At 45.2% G+C, this 18,306-nt stretch overlaps 1 protein-coding gene across 1 annotated transcript in view; it reads right to left on the reverse strand.

The window, feature by feature from the left end:
* mcama (melanoma cell adhesion molecule a) overlaps positions 1-18,306 on the reverse strand; it is a 183,755-nt gene that overhangs the window by 32,163 nt on the left and 133,286 nt on the right. The window contains exons 16-18 of the mRNA XM_034178051.1: positions 18,072-18,202; positions 17,746-17,887; positions 2,084-2,119 (exon numbers count right to left, since the gene is read on the reverse strand). Of these exons, the coding sequence (XP_034033942.1) occupies positions 2,084-2,119; positions 17,746-17,887; positions 18,072-18,202 (309 nt within the window). The remainder of the gene's footprint in view (positions 1-2,083; positions 2,120-17,745; positions 17,888-18,071; positions 18,203-18,306) is intronic.

Here is an 18,306-nt window from a genome sequence, read left to right on the forward strand (position 1 = left end):
CTAAAGGAGGCCGAGGAATAACTAAACATTCCACACCCAGAGCAGAAAGTGCGGAGGAGAAAGGAGAAGCCGCCATGCTAAATACGGCTAAGAGCGAGTAGCTGCGCTAGAGCTAGCGGATTCCTAAAAACACGCAAAGTGAATAATGTGTAAAGTATTTAGAGGTGATTCAGCAGAAGGAGTGCTTTAGTTAAGGCACGTGAAGATTACACTGGGAAACAAATCGTAATCTAGATAACTAGATCAATCTAACTGCGCAGATTAAACAGCTAACAGATACAGAAAAACACCGCTGTGCTCCGGAACAGGAAGTGATACAATACCGCAGTGAGAGCCAACCACTGTACATGGGACTGAACAATAAATTCACCTCTCAAAGCTTTGATGATGATGTTGGCTTCCATTCCAGCTGACTTTATTTTCCCAAATTTTTCTTCTGTTCATAGCTTTAAGGGAATCTGTACATCTTGAAGCCCTTGTTGTGTCTATTTGTGCCTCCAAATGCACAACAACCCGGCATTTTCAGTGAATAAATAAATAAAATAGCTGGATTTACATGCAGACACATTAACAGTGAACGCTATTTTGAACTAAAGATGGCACCATGAGTCATGTGACCAATCTTTTTTTGACTCCTCATGTCGCCACTCTCTCTATCAAGGCACTCTACTTTTGGGTGTCTGGCTCGGACCCCCCACCACTGAAAATGTCTGTCACTGCTCATTTCTGATAAAGTGGTCCCTACTGGTAAATTTGAAGCTGGTTTGAAGTTCGACAATGGAACCCACCACCTCCACCTCCAATGTCGATGTGGCTGCTCATAGCTGTGGTCGCAAGGTCTCTGGTGCCTGTCGCGGCGGCAATCCCCGAACCCGGTGGTGGACACCGGAAGTAAGGGATGCCGTCAAGCTGAAGAAGGAGTCCTACTTATCTTTGTTGGTAGGTGGGACCCCAGTGGCAGCTGACAGGTACCGGCAGGCCAAGCGTGCCGCAGCCCGTGTGGTCGCAGAGGCAAAAACCCGGGTCTGGGAGGAGTTCGATCGGTCGGCCTCGAAGAGATTCTGGAAAACCGTCCGACGCCTCAGGAGGCGGAAGCAGCTCTCCACCAGCACTGTTTACAGTGTGGGTGGGGAGCTGTTGACCCTGACTGGGGATGTTGTCGGGTGGTGGAAGGAGTACTTCGAGGATTTCCTCAATCCCATCGTCACGTCTTCCGAAGAGGAAACAGAGACTGGGGACTCGGAGGTGGACTCATCCATTACCCAGGCCGAAGTCACCGAGGTGGTTAGAAAGCTCCTCGGTGGCAAGGCTCCTGGGGTGGATGAAATCCGTCCTGAGTACCTTAAGTCTCTGGATGTTGTTGGGCTGTCTTGGCTGACACGCCTCTGCAACATCGTGTGGGTTAGGGTTAGGGTTTCAAGTTGTTACCCCCAATGAGCTGATCTAGCATGATTTTTGGTGCCCTTTTTAGGTCTGGCAGGTGTACCCTACCACCAAAAACATCTGTCATTGGTCATTTCTAATACACTTTATTATGCTTATTACATTTTGACTTGCTTTTCTTTGTTACTTACAAAAGCTAAGCTAGCTCAAATTTTCCATGTACTATCCTGCCCCTGAGGACCACACCCACCAGCAGGGGACTGGCAGATTTCCGTTTCCTTGTTTGTCCAAGTACATAGACTAAGATGGTGTGGAAGGAAAAAACGAAGAGACGATGTGAAGGACCCAAATAAAATGAAGAAAAGAAAGAACTGTTGAATTTCTCACCATTTGAGTTCAAAGATTTTAATTTACTAACCTCAGTGTAACACAGAAATGGAGTACCGTATTTTCCAGCGTGTAAGTTGCATTTTTTTTTTACTTTGGGAGGTTCAGCGACTTATCCTCAAATGTGACCTATTTCAAAAAATCCCATGTTTGTTACTAATAGTTATTATTATAATAACTACTTATGTTGGACTTTCCCAATAATCAAAGCACTGAACAAAATGATAAATGAGAGAGAGAGAGAGAGAGAGAGAGAGAGAGACAGAGAGTGCAAAAGCATTAGAGTTGTAGAAAAACAAAACAACAGTCTTACCAGGAGAGAAGGGAGCCGTCGAAGTGGCCGTGGGAACTGTGGACAAATAAAACCACACGTGAGTATCTGAACACAGACACATGTTTACAGTTTATTGACGATGGACATGTCTTTTACATGACTGCTTCTGCACACCGTCTTTCCAAGCTAGACAGTGTTGTACCATGGGACACTGGGAAGTATTACCAACTGTAGCTCCCTGACTCACCACTGTGTACTTTATTCTACCGTTAAGCGGACGTCTTTAGATGCCCGACGCCTCAGCCGTTGGTATTTATTTATTTACTAAATCATTCTGGTAGGACTCTTTTGTATTTGTCTTCTCTTTTCATAAGGACACATGGACATCTTGATCTCTGGTCTATAGATGCTTTGCACTTTGTTATGCCCAAAGCAAGAACTGCACTGACCTCAGGAGGCCCTGCCCTTAAATTAAAGACAGAGATATGTATGTGGGACACAAATAGACTGTATTTAAGACAGAAAGATAAAAACAAAGACATGCATGTAGGACAGTGTGGGCCCATACCCGGCCGTCACTGGTGACAGGGGCTGCGAGGGCTATGCCACGAGTAGGAGGTCGCCGCGGTGAACACGGAAGCCCAAGGCGCGGGCCCGGGTGGAGCGGGTGCAGATCATGGTGGTAGTAGCAAATATTCAAAAGAGAACTCTGAAGGCCGAAGTGGAGAAGGGTTCCATGTGAACAGCAATGTTAACTGATTCCATCTGCTCAAAGTGATATTAATCAGTGAAATCACCTGCTGGAGTCAGTGGCTGCAAAGAAAACCTGCAGCCTCTTGGCCCTTTCTGGAACAAGTTGCCCACCCCTGCTATAGATCATACCTTGCTACTGGACAAATTACAGACGTATGGTATCAGGGGATTGGCACATGATTGGATAGCGAGCTACTTACACAACAGGTATCTGTGTGTCCACATTGGTGGAAGATTACTTGTGGGGTGTCCCAGGATTCAGTCTATGGGACATTGTTGTTTTGTTTGTATATTAATGATATATGTTTGGTTTCCAAGTATGTAAGTTGTATTTTATTTGTGAATAATACGACTGTGTTTTGTAGTGGGGATCATTTGGGACAGCTCCTGGACAAGATGGAGAACAATTACATAAATTTATACAATGGTTCGATTTAAATAAATTATCACTCAATTCTGCTGAAACTAAGTGTATCATATTTGGAAATAAGTGCAGGAATGTAAGCAAAAATCTATAATTACATGATATTGAAATTGTAACAGATACAAAATTTCTTGGTGTTTATATTGACAATAGATTAAGCTGGAAAACACATATGAACTATGTTAAAGCTAAAATTTCCAAAACCATTGCAATTCAGCATACAGCACAAGACTTCCTCTCCCATCATGCATTGACCATTTATACCATGCATTACTTGTTCCATATGACATACTGTGTCGAGGTTTGAGGGAATACATATAGAACTAATACAAGACAGCTATAAGAATTATCAGTAATAAACCATATCATGAGCCAACAGATCCGTTATTTGCTTGTCTACAAATTTTAAAATTCTGGTACTTGGTTGAGTATATTACAATACAGATTATGTCCATGATCTGTTTAAAATGAGGGATTCCAGTAACAGTTTGAGAGGAACATTATTATTTGAGAAATTGGAGAGCCGAACTGATGTTAAAATTCATGTTTCCGTCGGGGGTGTGTGTTATGACCGGCTCAAAGCCATAACAAAAATGGAGACCATGCCGGAGTAACGTGCACAAAATAAGAATTTAACAAAAACAAAGATGAGGTGTGAATGTCAGCATCAGTGGTGAAGGCAGGTGTTTGGATGTATTGTATGTGTGCGAAGATGTGTGATATGTGAAATTAAAAAGCAAAGTCAAAGGTGCATGTCGAAGGACACGGAGCCCAGCAGCCGCACGTCAGGACCCGAAGCAGCAGAGAGGGAGAACTAAGCTTTATAGTGCGTCCTCCGGAAATGAGCACCCTGCAGACAAAGAAGAGGGCAAAACAAACAACCAAATGCCCAGCCCACAAGGCCCAGGGCTGTAACACCCCCCCTCACAAAAAGGGGACCCATCAGGGACCTTTACAAACCCCATACAAAAAAAATTTAACTCATGAAAGGAATCTAATGTACCTCTAGAAGGTGGACAATGTGTGAACCAGGTCACAACATTGTCGTAGACGTTTGGACCACAGAGGTATCCAGGCACCTAAAACACTAGAAGTTTAGACAAAGATCTCGTGGCAAACAGGCACAACAGAGCAGAACACCTGGTCACCAGTCTTCACAGGTGTCTGCCAGGCAAAGTTGTTCAATGCGCCCGAGACAACGCATCCGCCACCACATTATCACAGTCTTTAATATGTTGTATTTCAAGGCAATAAGATTGAAGCAATAGGGCCCAACGCATTAAACCTTGGTTGGGAGACTACAGACTGCTGAGGAAGGTCAGCGGATTATGATCGGGAAAAACAGTTAACGGACCACATCCGACATAAACACTAAAATGCTGTAAAGACCAAATCAAAGCAAGTGTTTCTTTTTCAATAACGGAATAGTTCCTCTGATGACGACTGAATTTTCTTGAAAAGAAACAAACTGGTCTATTCACCCATCATCTGCCTGCAACAACACAGCGCCTGCACCAACTGAACTTGCATCGACCTCCAACTGAAATGCCCTGTCCCACCTAGGAGCAGCCAAAACAGGGGCATTTGAAAGTAATGCCTTGACATGCTCAAATGCTTTCTGGCATAGATTGGTCCACACAAATTTTACCTTTCCTTTTAAAAGATCGGTCAGGGGCACTACCACAGTAGAAAAATGTTTACAGAAACACCTGTAATAGCCCACCATCCCCAAAAACTGCATCAGCTCCTTTTTTGTAGTGGGTAAAGGAAATTGATCAATGGTCTGGACTTTATCCCGCACAGGCCTCACAGTGCCCTGGCCAACCACACGACCCAGGTATACCACTGTGCCTTTAGCAAACTCACATTTAGCCAGGTTCACAGTTAGATTGGCCTGAGCCAAGCGGTCAAACACAGCTCCAAGCCGCTCCAAATGCTCCTGCCAGCTATTTGTGAAAACAACCAGGTCGTCTAGGTACACAGCACAGCCTTCCAAGTCCCGCATAACTAAATTCATAAGGCGCTGAAATAACGCTAGTGCATTTCTCAAACCAAACAGCATGACGTTGTACGAGTATAGGCCACTAGGGGTTATAAAAGAAGAAATCTGCTTTGCCCTGTCAGGGGGACCTGCCAATACCCCTTTAACAAGTCCAGCTTGGTCACAAAGCTCGCCCCACCCACTTGGTCCACACAGTCTTCCATTCGTGGCAAAGGAAAGGAGTCAGGTTTTGTGACTGCATTTACTTGACGAAAGTCAGTGCAGAAACGTGGACTCCCATCAGACTTAGGGACCAGAAGGCAAGGAGAAGCCCAGCTAGAATCAGAAGGCACCGCAATATCATTCTCAATCATATACCCCACTTCTGCCTCGAGATGAATGCTTTTTTCAGGATGTACTCTGTAAAATCTTTGCCTTATAGGCTTAGCATCTCCAACATCAATGTCGTGCTTTAACCAAGTGGTGCGTGATGGAGTATCACCAAAAATACAAGGAAAGCTGTGAATTAACTGGACCAACTGATCTCTTTGCCATGGCGCCAAGTGGCCCAAAAACTTTACAACCTTTCCAAAGACTCTGTATTTTTCAACCGACCAGTTACAATAGCATCATCCGGACTAGGAAGATCGTCAACATCCAGCTCTGCCACAACTGGAGATCCTGATGGAACAGACATACAAACAGTCAGGCTCATGAGCAACATAAGGTCTCAACAGATTAACATGAAACTGTTTCATGCGTGACCTATGGTCAGGTGTAGAAATTAAATAGTTCAAATCTGACAGCTTCTTTAGCACAGAATAAGGACCACAATACTTGGCCTGAAAAGGAGATGTAACCAACGGCATCGAGGCCAGCACTTGATCACCAGGAAAAAACTCTCTATGCTCCATCTTAGAGTCATAGCGCTTTTTCATTTTAACTGCACTCCCGCAAGCTTTTCTTAGCAGTTTCCTGAGCAAAATATAGTCTATATCGGAAGCCATTCACAAAATCCAATAAATTACTGGGAGGGTCAGAATCTCTCCAACCATCCTGTACCAACGCCAGGGGACCACAGACCTTATGGCCAAATACCAGGTCATTAGGGCTAAACCCTGTGCTTTCCTGGACCACCTCTCGAGCAGCCAGCAACATCCACGGTAAGGCCTCTTCCCATCACCCTGCATTTGGACACAAAAGGAACGCAACATGGCCTTTAAAGTCTGGTGAAATCGTTCAAGCGCGCCCTGACTCTGCGCATGACAAGCAGAAGAAAGATTGTGTGTCACATTTAGTTGTTTAAGGACCTGTGCAAACAATTTCGAACAAAAGTTCGATCCCCTGTCAGATTGTAGCACACGTGGGACACCCAAAACAGAAAAAAACTGAGACAATGCACGGACTACAGATTTTGCAGTAATGGTACAAAGAGGATATGCAGCTGGATACCGAGTGCACAGACACATCACAGTCAACAAGTAACAGGCCCCGACTTAGACAGTGGCAGTGGGCCTACACAATCTATTAACAAATGTTCAAATGGTTGTCCTATAGCTGGAATTGGACACAGTGGAGCTGGTTTCAAAGACTGATTGGGCTTACAAGTCAACTGACACGTGTGACATGATTTTATGTACGTGAACACATCTCTTTTTAAACAAGGCCAAAAGAAATACCTCAATACACGGTCATAAGTTTTCCTACACCCAATGTCCAGACTGATCATGAGAGATCTGTAAAACCACAGGCCGAAATTTAAGAGGAACAACCACTTGATACACAGGATCACCAATAAACTCATCTAACTGAGGTGTCCATTTTCTCATCAACACATCATTGTGCACAGAGTAGCCATGACACTTGTTCCTAACCTCCACTGCAGAACAAACCTCCTCCCACAAAGCCGCCAAAGTGTTGTCTTGCTTTTGCTCCTTCACCAAATCACTGCAAGAAATAGACCAGGGAGCCACAGGCACAGTCAAATCATTTTTAGAGTCATCATCAGAACACTTATCTCTCTGCGTCCTTGAACGGGTCACCACACAGGCACCGAACACGTCTGGAAACTGCACTTCATTCTCATCAGGCTTATTACGCAGCACAGGAACATCAGTCACCATCACAGGTGGAGGGACATCCGCCCACACCCGGCTACCTGCAATGTCATTGCCTAAGATCATGTCCACCCCATCCACAGGTAAGGCTGGAAGTACCCCAACAGCCACCTCACCCTGGAAAAGATCACACTGAGCATCATGTTGTGCTGTGGCACACTCAAAACATTCATGCTCATCCCCATAACAGGAATGTCTGAGCCAACAGAATTTTTATTTGAGAATGGCAAAGCAGAAGCCACAATAAGAGTCAAAAGCACCAGTGTCACGTAAAATTCTTACACGCACCTGCTCTTCACTGTCCACCAGGGACACAAAACCATCAGTAATAAATGGCAAATATGACTCCAACTCAGGCTTAACAGTAACCTTTGTCACTTCCTGCCCCTTCACAACAGATGCAGTGCACATGGCAGGCTTAGCACCACCAGTACCCTGTTTAAGACGAGACTTCAGTGCATAACAGTCACTTTTCCAGTGTCCGCGCTTGTGACAATAATTACAAACTTGTTCAGACTCCCGTGAAAACCTTCCATTTCTAGACTCGAAATCAGGCCTTTCTGAAAAACCTCCACGTGACCAGAGCAGCCCAAACTACTCCCAGATGAATGGGTCAGATAATAATCATCAGCAAGCGCCGCAGCCTCCACCACAGACTTAACTCCACGCTCAACAGTGTAAGTTGCAATATGCTCAGAAACATAATTTTTAAACTGTTCCAGCAAAATTAAATCACAGAGACTTTCAAAAGTGGTGACATTAGGTGAGGAGCACCAACTGTCAAAATGAGTAAACAGATCCCGCATACACTCCAAATGAGACTTTTCACCACGTTTCCACCCCCCGAAAACACTGTCTATACACCTCAGGCACTAACTCATAGGCTTTAAGTACAGCAGATTTACAGTACTATCCTCCACACAATCAGCAATATTCAAAGCAGAAAAAAGCCTGTTGAGCTTTACCAGTGAGAACACACTGTAACAACAACATGCATGTAGAATCTGACCAACCACGAGTCTCAGCTAAACGCTCAAAGAAAAAAATGTTTCTGGGTCTTTTTCATTAAATTTTGGAACCAATCTCAAATCACCCAAATCATCCGACGTAACTCCCGCATGCACACCCAGAGGGCGCTCCACACCATCCAGCTTACCTTCAACAATACGCTGAAGTTTCCGCCTCGCCACCTCAATTTTAGTCATTCCAACTCCTGATGCTGTCTTTCAGATTCCTGCTCAGCTTCCAATTTCAACAAAAGCAATTCCTTCTGCTGTTCAAAAGATAAACCAGAGGCACTCATCCCAACAGACGAGAGACAAGTCCCCAAACGCACCAGGCCCAACAGTACCAGGCTTTAAACACCAGTCTCAAACAACTTGGACTTCAAATTACCTTTAATATATTCTTTAGTTATCTGAATTGTACCAACTTCAACCTTATAATGTGCTGCCAACATCAAAGTTGCTTTTTTGTACAAAACATCCAAGCCATTTCACATGGCGACTCAATAAAATCTTCAACAACTTCATCCATGGCGAAACTTCACAAGAGACCAAACAGAAGGTTAAGTGAGAACCCGTCTAATGTACACCACCGGCTTTAACGACAGCCAACCAAAGACGAGGACGCCCTCGCTAAACTACCTACGCACCAACTTACAAACTCAAACCCTAGTCTTCGTGAGGCGTAGCGGTGGGTTTTTAAGCACTTATAACCCAGTGGCACGCTACAGGCGACCAGCACGCTGGCAACCACACGAACCACGGAAATGCACCCGAGCCGAAGTAGGGAAAGGGAAAAAGTGGAAGCTCCACCCGCCGTACCTCTGCACTAAAAAACCCCGCGGTGAACTCCTGTTGGTAAATGCCGCTACAACCTACCAGGGGACACCCGTCTAAACGTAACACCAGTGCACATCAGAGGATTCACACTTACCTTCCACAAAATAACACACTGCGTCCCAAAACCATGGAAAAATGCTCCCTCAAGCTGCACAAACAACGCAACCGAACTTGACTTCTGGCACGTCTCCAAAAAGTGCAAACTAACAAATAAGAAAATGACGTCATGGGCTTCCCCCAACACACGCCAATCAGAATGCACAGATAACTCAGACAAGGCCAAAAGCCGACAAAATACAAGCGCTATCCAATACGCCCAAGCACCCAGTCCAACACTGTAATCCACAACAGAAACACGGTTAGACAAAATGACTTAAACTACAACATGTTACTAAACCTAAAAACGGACGAGCCCCCAATTTGTTATGACCGGCTCAAAGCCATAACAAAAATGGAGACCATGCCGGAGTAACGTGCATAAAATAAGAATTTATTAACAAAAAAAAGATAAGGTGTGAACGTCAGCGTCAGTGGTGAAGGCAGGTGTTTGGATGTATGTATGTGTGCGAAGATGTGTGACATGTGAAATTAAAAAGCAAAGTCAAAGGTGCATGTCGAAGGACCCGGAGCCCAGCAACCGCACGTCAGGGACCCGAAGCAGCAGAGAGGGAGAACTAAGCTTTATAGTGCGTCCTCCGGAAATGAGCACCCTGCAGACAAAGAAGAGGGCAAAACAAACAACCAAATACCCAGCCCACAAGGCCAGGGCCGTAACAGTGAATATTTGGAATAATCGTCCTGATAATATTACAATACTTGGTACATTGGTTGGTTTTAAAAGGCTTACAAAAAGAATATATTCACACCCGTTTAGTTTGAAAGATTAGTTTACCATTTTTGTCATTGTTCACTATTACTTGTTTGGTTGTGTTTTGAAATTCTTGAAAGGGTAGTTGTAAAACAGCTAACTGATCACCTGCAGAGGAATGGTCTATTTGAAGAGTTTCAGTCAGGTTTTAGAATTCATCATAGTACAGAAACAGCATTAGTGAAGGTTACAAATGATCTTCTTATGGCCTCAGACAGTGGACTCATCTCTGTGCTTGTTCTGTTAGACCTCAGTGCTGCTTTTGATACTGTTGACCATAAAATTTATTACAGAGATTAGAGCATGCCATAGGTATTAAAGGCACTGCGCTGCGGTGGTTTGAAATCATATTTATCTAATAGATTACAATTTGTTCATGTAAATGGGGAATCTTCTTCACAGACTAAAGTTAATTATGGAGTTCCACAAGGTTCTGTGCTAGGACCGATTTTATTCACTTTATACATGCTTCCCTTAGGCAGTATTATTAGAAAGCATTGCTTAAATTTTCATTGTTACGCAGATGATACCCAGCTTTATCTATCCATGAAGCCAGAGGAGACACACAATTAGGCTAAACTGCCAGGATTGTCTTACAGACATAAAGACATGGATGACGTCTAATTTCCTGCTTTTAAATTCAGATAAAACTGAAGTTATTGTACTTGGCCCCACAAATCTTAGAAACATGGTGTCTAACCAGATCCTTACTCTGGATGGCATTACCCTGACCAATGTTGATCCAGGATATGTCCTTCAATGCGCATATTAGCAAATATGTAGGACTGCTTTTTTGCATTTGCGCATATCTCTAAAATTAGGAAGGTCTTGTTTCAGAGTGATGCTGAAAAAACTAATTCATGCATTTATTTCCTCTAGGCTGGACTATTGTAATTCATTATTATCAGGTTGTCCTAAAAGTTCCCTAAAAAGCCTTCAGTTAATTCAAAATGCTGCAGCTAGAGTAGTAACGGGACTAGAAGGAGAGAGCATATCTCACCCATATTGGCCTCTCTTCATTGGCTTCCTGTTAATTCTAGAATAGAATTTAAAATTCTTTCTTACTTATAAGGTTTTGAATAATCAGGTCCCATCTTATCTTAGGGACCTCATAGTACCATATCACCCCAATAGAGCGCTTCGCTCTCAGACTGCAGGCTTACTTGTAGTTCCTAGGGTTTGTAAGAGTAGAATGGGAGGCAGAGCCTTCAGCTTTCAGGCTCCTCTCCTCTGGAACCAGCTCCCAATTCAGATCAGGTAGACAGACACCCTCTTACTTTTAAGATTAGGCTTAAAACTTTCCTTTTTGCTAAAGCTTATAGTTAGGGCTGGATCAGGTGACCCTGAACATCCCTTAGTTATGCTGCTATAGACGTAGACTGCTGGGGGGTTCCCATGATGCACTGTTTCTTTCTCTTTTGCTCTGTATGCACCACTCTGCATTTAATCATTAGTGATTGATCTCTGCTCCCCTCCACAGCATGTCTTTTTCCTGGTTCTCTCCTCAGCCCCAACCAGTCCCAGCAGAAGACTACCCCTCCTGAGCCTGGTTCTGCTGGAGGTTTCTTCCTGTTAAAAGGGAGTTTTTCCTTCCCACTGTAGCCAAGTGCTTGCTCACAGGGGGTCATTTTGACCGTTGGGGTTTTACATAATTATTGTATGGCCTTGCCTTACAATATAAAGCGCCTTGGGGCAACTGTTTGTTGTGATTTGGCACTATAAAAAATTGATTGATTGATTGAATACCAGTTACATCTGGTGGACCTTGCCTCCACGCACAGCCTCAATAGGGGTTGGACCTTATTCTTCTCTGGAGTTGCCCAGGGTGTGAGGTGCCGGGTGGGTGTGGGGATATTCACAAGTCCCTGGGTGACCACTACATTGGAGTTTACCCCAGTAGATGAGAGGGTTGCCTCCTTGCGCCTTTGGTGTCCGGGAGGGAAACTCAGACTGTTGTTTGTGCAAAAGCACCGAACAGCAGTTTGGAGTATTTGGCCTTCTTGGAGTCCCTGAATGGAGTCCTGTATGGGGCTCCCTTGGGGGACTTCAACGCACACGTGGGCATGACAGAGACACCTCGAGAAGCATGATTGGGAAGATCAGGCTCTCCGGTCGAAACCGGAGCGGTCGTTTGTTATTGAACTTCTGTGCTTGTCACAGACTGTCTATTATGAACACCATGTTCGAACATAAGGATCCTCATAAGCATGGTGGGCACAGCTAACCAAAAAGATAGCTTCGATAAACATTAATCAGATAACTGAAAAGTTATCTTTTATGACGATAAAACCGATAAACTGTTAAAAAATGTATCTTTATTACAGATAACCGATAACCGACAACTTTAAGTATTGATTTGGATGCGGGGCAGGCACATCAGATTACACTGTCGGCTTCTGATGAACCAGTTTCACTTTAAGCGCCGCAGGGGCTGCTGGTAAATTCAAGGATCACAAACACACAAGAACGCATGAAAAATGAATGAATAAAAAAATAAAACCCCAAACACTATCATCTTTCAAAAGCAGTAAAACACAGTATTAGAAGTCACAGTTTATTTCGGTATTAGATACGTCATTTACAAGCTAAAAGCTGCTGTTTTTTTCACACACTCTCAACCCTGCAGCTTAAATAACCGAAATACGTCCATGCATTTTTAATGCATTGATAGGCAGAGTAAAATACACGTAGTAAATATAAATTCTTACCTGCTAGTTTCAGTGGGATTCATCTGAAAAATAATCATCCTGAGATTATCCAAAACGGTCTTAATGCTGAAGAAACATCCCTCTGTACACAGCTGCGCTGTGAGAGCTCCTCTCTCCCACTGAGTCTTGGTGATACCATCAGCCACAAAGAAATCAAATAAAATAATGTTAAAATTAGTCCATTTTGTGTTTGTGTTGAGTGGACTTCTTCCTTCTTTCGGATGGTGGACGGCACCAGCTTAAGGTGCATTTACCACCTGTGAGTGATCGCTGAGATTTTACAAAACCTTAACTCCTGGCAGCCAAAGTCATTTGTTTAGAGGCGATTAAGTAATCCAGCGTCCTTTAGATATTTAAATAATTCTTTTTACATGAGTGTGATGGGTTTTGCAACAGATTTCCAAGGGACAAGAGATGGAAACACTATAACATCCGAAGTGGTGACGCAATGCTCCCTGCGTCGACCGACCAGTCACGTTTTGAGTTTAATGATGACGTCATCAGCAAGCGACAGCCAGTCTGCCATAAATAAACACACAACAGATGGACTAAAATGTTTGATTTTAGGGTTTCCAAACATTTATGACCGTTACACTTTTCTCACTTTACCAGCAAAAAAAAAAAGTTATCAGACTGAATGTTATCAGAAATACATTTATCAGAAGATAATTGATCCAATGATGTTTTAAAAACGTATCTGAAAAGCTAATCTGCTAGCAAAAACATTATCTTTGATAATTATCTGCTATCGGATTAGCTGAACTGTGCCCACCACTGCTCATAAATGTAAATGGTACCAGAGCACCCTAGGCCGAAGATCGATGTTAGATTTTGTGATCGTACCATCTGAAAGAGGCCGCATGTTCTGGACACTCAGGTGAAGATAGGGGAAAAGCTGTCAACTGATCATCTGGTGGGAGTTTGATCAGAGGATGGGGGAGGACTTTGGACAGACCTGGTGAGCCCAAACGGATAGTATGGATGAACTGGAACATCTGGAGGAGCCCACTGTCTGACAGATCTTCAACTCACACCTCCGGCGGAGCTTTTCTAGCATCCCTGTGGAGGTTGGGGGCATTGAACAAGAATGGGCAATGCTCAAAGCTTCCTACAGTGGGGAGCTGTGGTGCCTCAAGGGCGGCAACCGTCGAACACTGTGGTGGACACCAGTGGTCAGGAAAGCCGTCTAACTGAAGAAGGAGTCCTTCCGAGATATGTTATCTCGGAGGACTCCGGAGGAAGTTGCAAGGTACCAGCAGGCCTGAAGGACGGTAGCCTCTACTGTGGGGGAGGCAAAGCAGACTTTCAGTTGGCACCAAGGTGCTTCTGGTGGACCGTGAAGCACCTCAGGTGAGGAAAACAAGGAACCATCCACACTGTTTACAGGAAAGATGGAACTTTAGTAACCACAACTGAGGATGTAATCCGAAACTGGAAGGAACACTCTGAGGAACTCCTGCATCAGACCAGAATGACCTCTATGGTAGGGGCAGAGCTGGAAGGTGATGGAGGATTATTATCAATTTCCATGGTGGAAGTCACTGAGGTAGTCAAACAAGGCCCTGGGGGTTGATGAAATCTGTCCAGAAATGCTGAAAGCTCTGGGTGTGGAGGGACTGTCTTGGATGAGTCGTCTCTTCAACACTGCGTTGAGGTCCGGGACAGTGCCCAAGGAGTGGCAAACTGGGGTGGTGGTCCCCGTATTTAAAAAAGGGGACCAATTGTGTGTGTCAAAAGTGTGTGCCAATTACAGGGGCATCACACTACTCTCCCTGTATCAAGTCTACACCAACATTTCTGGAGCCTACAAAGCTGCACCATCTCCACACCTGGGTCTCTCTGACCACCTTCCTCTGACCCTGACCCCATCCTAAAGTCTCTGATCTGCAGAAGCAGACCAGTCACAAGAACTGTCCAAGGTTGGGGGGAGGAAGCCACTTATCTTCTGCAGGACTGTTCTGAGAACACAGACTGGGAGGGGGCAGATCTGGAGGAATCCCCTCAGCTGTCCTGGCCTACATACACTTCTGCACTGAGGCAGTGTTGACCGTCACTGGGGTGTGGTTCGGGAACACATCAAGGTGTTCCCAAATCACAAACCGTGGATGGACAGTCATGTTCGGTCGCTCCTCAAGGTTCGCGATGTTGCCTTCAGGTCAGGTGACATGCAGGCCTACAGCCACGTCCGGAGGGATCTGAAAAGGGGATCAGAGAGGCCAAACAGAGGTACAAGCAGTGCCTCAAATGACACGCTGCCCACAATAACCCCCACAGCATGTGGACTGCCATCAAAGACATTACAGACTTTAAGGGCAGCAGCTCACAGATCAGCCCTGACAGCACACTGGCTGACACCCTGAACCATTTCTCTGCACGCTTTAACATGCAGAATATCAGAGCAGATCCTCAAACCACCTCATCAAGTGAAGAACAGGCACTTGTGCTGCAGCAACACCAGGTGAGATCTGCTCTGAGGTGCATCAAGACCTCTAAAGCGGCAGGACCTGACGGGCTGTCAGGCACAGGGCTATGTGCTCAGCCCAGCCCTGTTCACCCTCTTTACTCAGGATTGCACCACCATCCACTGTTCTAAGACATTTGAAGTTTGTTGACAATGAGGAAGCTCTCTACTGGGAGGAGGTACAACATCTGACCCAGTGGTGTTCAGAGAATAACCTGCTTCTGAACACCACCAAAACTAAGGAGGTCATTGTGGATTTCAGGAGGACCAGAAAGACCAACCCCCGACCACTTTAGACGGTGGAGGTCGTCAAACACATCCGGGACACCATCTGCTTGCCCTGCTCCCATCAGTGAAGCGATTCTGCAACATAAAAACCTACTAGACTAGCAGATTGAGGAACAACTTTTTCCCCAGAGCTGCAGTCACCATCACTCCCCCCATACTCACCAGCTTCAGCTACAGACTGAGTCACAGACTATTGCTCCTCCTACTGGATTTTAAACAGCCATGGGCAGTGCAATTCTTACATCTTAGTTTACACTGTAAATAACATGTCTATTGTTGTCTCTTGCACCTTATTGTGCTTACATTTTATTTATTCTATTTTTTATATTTGATCATTGCTGCTACTGACTGGTTGTCACCAACAAAGTTTTGTTGTTTGTTACAATGACAATAAAGTCTCTTATCTCTTAAAGTCTTCCAGGGTGCTAGAAAGGAGGGTTCGACCGATAGTCAAACCTCTGATTGAAGAGGAACAACCACGATCCTGGTCGTGGCACAACCGACCAGCTCTTCACTCTCTCAAGGATCCTGGAGGGGGCCTGTGAGTATGCCCATCCAGTCTACATGTATTTTGAGGACTTGGAGAAGGCGTATTATTGGGTACCCCAGAGATACTGTGGGGGCGCTGCAGGAATATGGAGTCAGGCAGTCCCTTCTCAGGGCCATCCAATCTCTGTACTCACAAAGCAAGAGCTGTGTTCAAGTTCTCTGAAGTAAGTCGGACTCGTTTCCGGTGGGGTTGGCCTCCACCAGGGCTGCGCCTTGTCACCAATCCTGTTTGTGATATTCATGGACAGGATATCGAGGCATAGTCTGGGGGAGGAGGGTTTCCAGTTTGGTGGGCTCAGGCTCTAAAAGCAGTGGCTTTTTGCAGATGATGTGGTCCTGTTGGCTTCATCGTGACCTCCAACACTGACTGGATTGGTTCACAGCAGAGTGTGAAGGTGCTGGAATGAGGATCAGCACTGCTAAATCTGAGGCCATGGTTCTCAGCAGGAAACTGATGGATTGTCTACTCCAAGTAGGGAATGCGGTCTTGCCCCAAGTGACGGAGTGCAAGTACCTTGGGGTCTTGTTAACGAGTGAAGGGACAATGGAGCGTGAGATTGGCCGGAGAATCGGTGCAGCAGGGGCGGTATTGCATTCACTCTACCGTACTGTTGTGACAAAAAGGGAGCTGAGTCAAAATCATGGGTACAAGTGGCTTAAATGGACTTCCTTAGGAGGGTGGCTGGTGTCTCCCTCAGAGATAGGGTGAGAAGCTCAGTCATCCGTGGCGAGCTCAGAGGAGAGACACTACTCCTTTACATTGAAAGGAGCCAGCTGAGGTGGTTCAGGCATCTGGTAAGGATGCCTCCTTGTCGCCAACCTAGGGAGGTGTTCCAGGAACGTCCATCTGAGAGGAGACCCTGGGGAACACCCAGGACTAGGTGGAGAGATTATATCTCCACACTGGCCTGGGAACGTCTTGAGATCACCCAGTCAGAGGTGGTCAATGAGGCTCAGGAAAGGGAAGTCTGGAGTCCCCTGTTGGAGCTGTTGCCCCGCGACCTGATCCCGGATAAGTGTTCAAAGATGAGAGAGTGAGGGTGATGTGCAGAGCTGCAGTAACTACAGAGACCCAAAGTTGATCAGCCACACCATGAAGTTATGGGAAAGAGTTAGAAAGGAGGTGAAGCTCTGTGAGCAGCAATATGGTACTATGTTCAGAAAGAGCACTACAGATGCAATGCTTGCTCTGAGTACTGATGGAGAAGTATAGATAGGGTGCCAAGAGAAGTTGTATGAGGAAGCCAGGAGTGGCAGAGAAGTATGTTGGGGTAGTACAGGACATGTACAAGGATAGTGTGACAGTGGTGAGATGCGCAGTAGGAATGACAGACTCATTCATGGTGGAGGCGGGATTACACCAAGGACCAGCTCTCTTTTCTTGTTCACAACGGTGACTGACAGGTTGATGGATGAGATCAGGACCTTTTTCCACAGCAGGGGGTGAAAATCAACTTTCAGTGAAGACAAGCTGGCTTAAAAAAACAGTTCAACCATTATTTCCAGATATTTTTGTCACTTTTATCGTTGTTTTTCCAGCAGAGCCTGTGGGAACTCACTGCCTACAAACAGAACCTGAAATAAACAGTAATTATTATCATTGTAACAATCACATCAAAGAATGCACTGGAGCATAATCAGCAGTAATGTCCTGGTACTAGTGGTTCTGCCCCATGACTGGGCTTCCTTTGGAAGAAAAACCTCTTACTGGCTTTGATGGTGAAAGCTTTGACTTCACTGCCCATGTCATTGGAGGCGTTACACAGAGCGCTGATGTCCGACGTTACTTTGACTGACACCACACTGTGAGTCATGTGATCATTTGCCCTTTTCACCACCTCATACCAGTTCTGTGGACACATGCACGCACACGCACCACACACACACCACACACACACACACACACACACACACACACACACACACACACACACACACACACACACAGAGTCACTCTGATAGCATCATCGTGAAACATTGGTACAATCACAGAGCTGAAAATGTCTTTTTGACTGCCTTTTTGACTTTTGCTACCTGGCTGCCGGTGATGCTCCAGTCGATGCTGGGGAGTGGATGACCCTGTGCCTCACAGCTCAGGTTTACCATCTGACCCGTTTCCTCCTCCTGCTGTACCTCTCTGTCCACACCCACCAGATGGGGACCACCTACACCAAACACACAGTCAACAACTCATTCACCTGCACTACAAACACCACACAGCATTGTGTGTCCATGTCAAAGCTCTTTACTTTAGGGGTCAAGGTCTAAG

This window comes from Thalassophryne amazonica, chromosome 9 (genome assembly GCF_902500255.1).
Source record: "Thalassophryne amazonica chromosome 9, fThaAma1.1, whole genome shotgun sequence".
NCBI classification, from domain to species: domain Eukaryota; kingdom Metazoa; phylum Chordata; class Actinopteri; order Batrachoidiformes; family Batrachoididae; genus Thalassophryne; species Thalassophryne amazonica.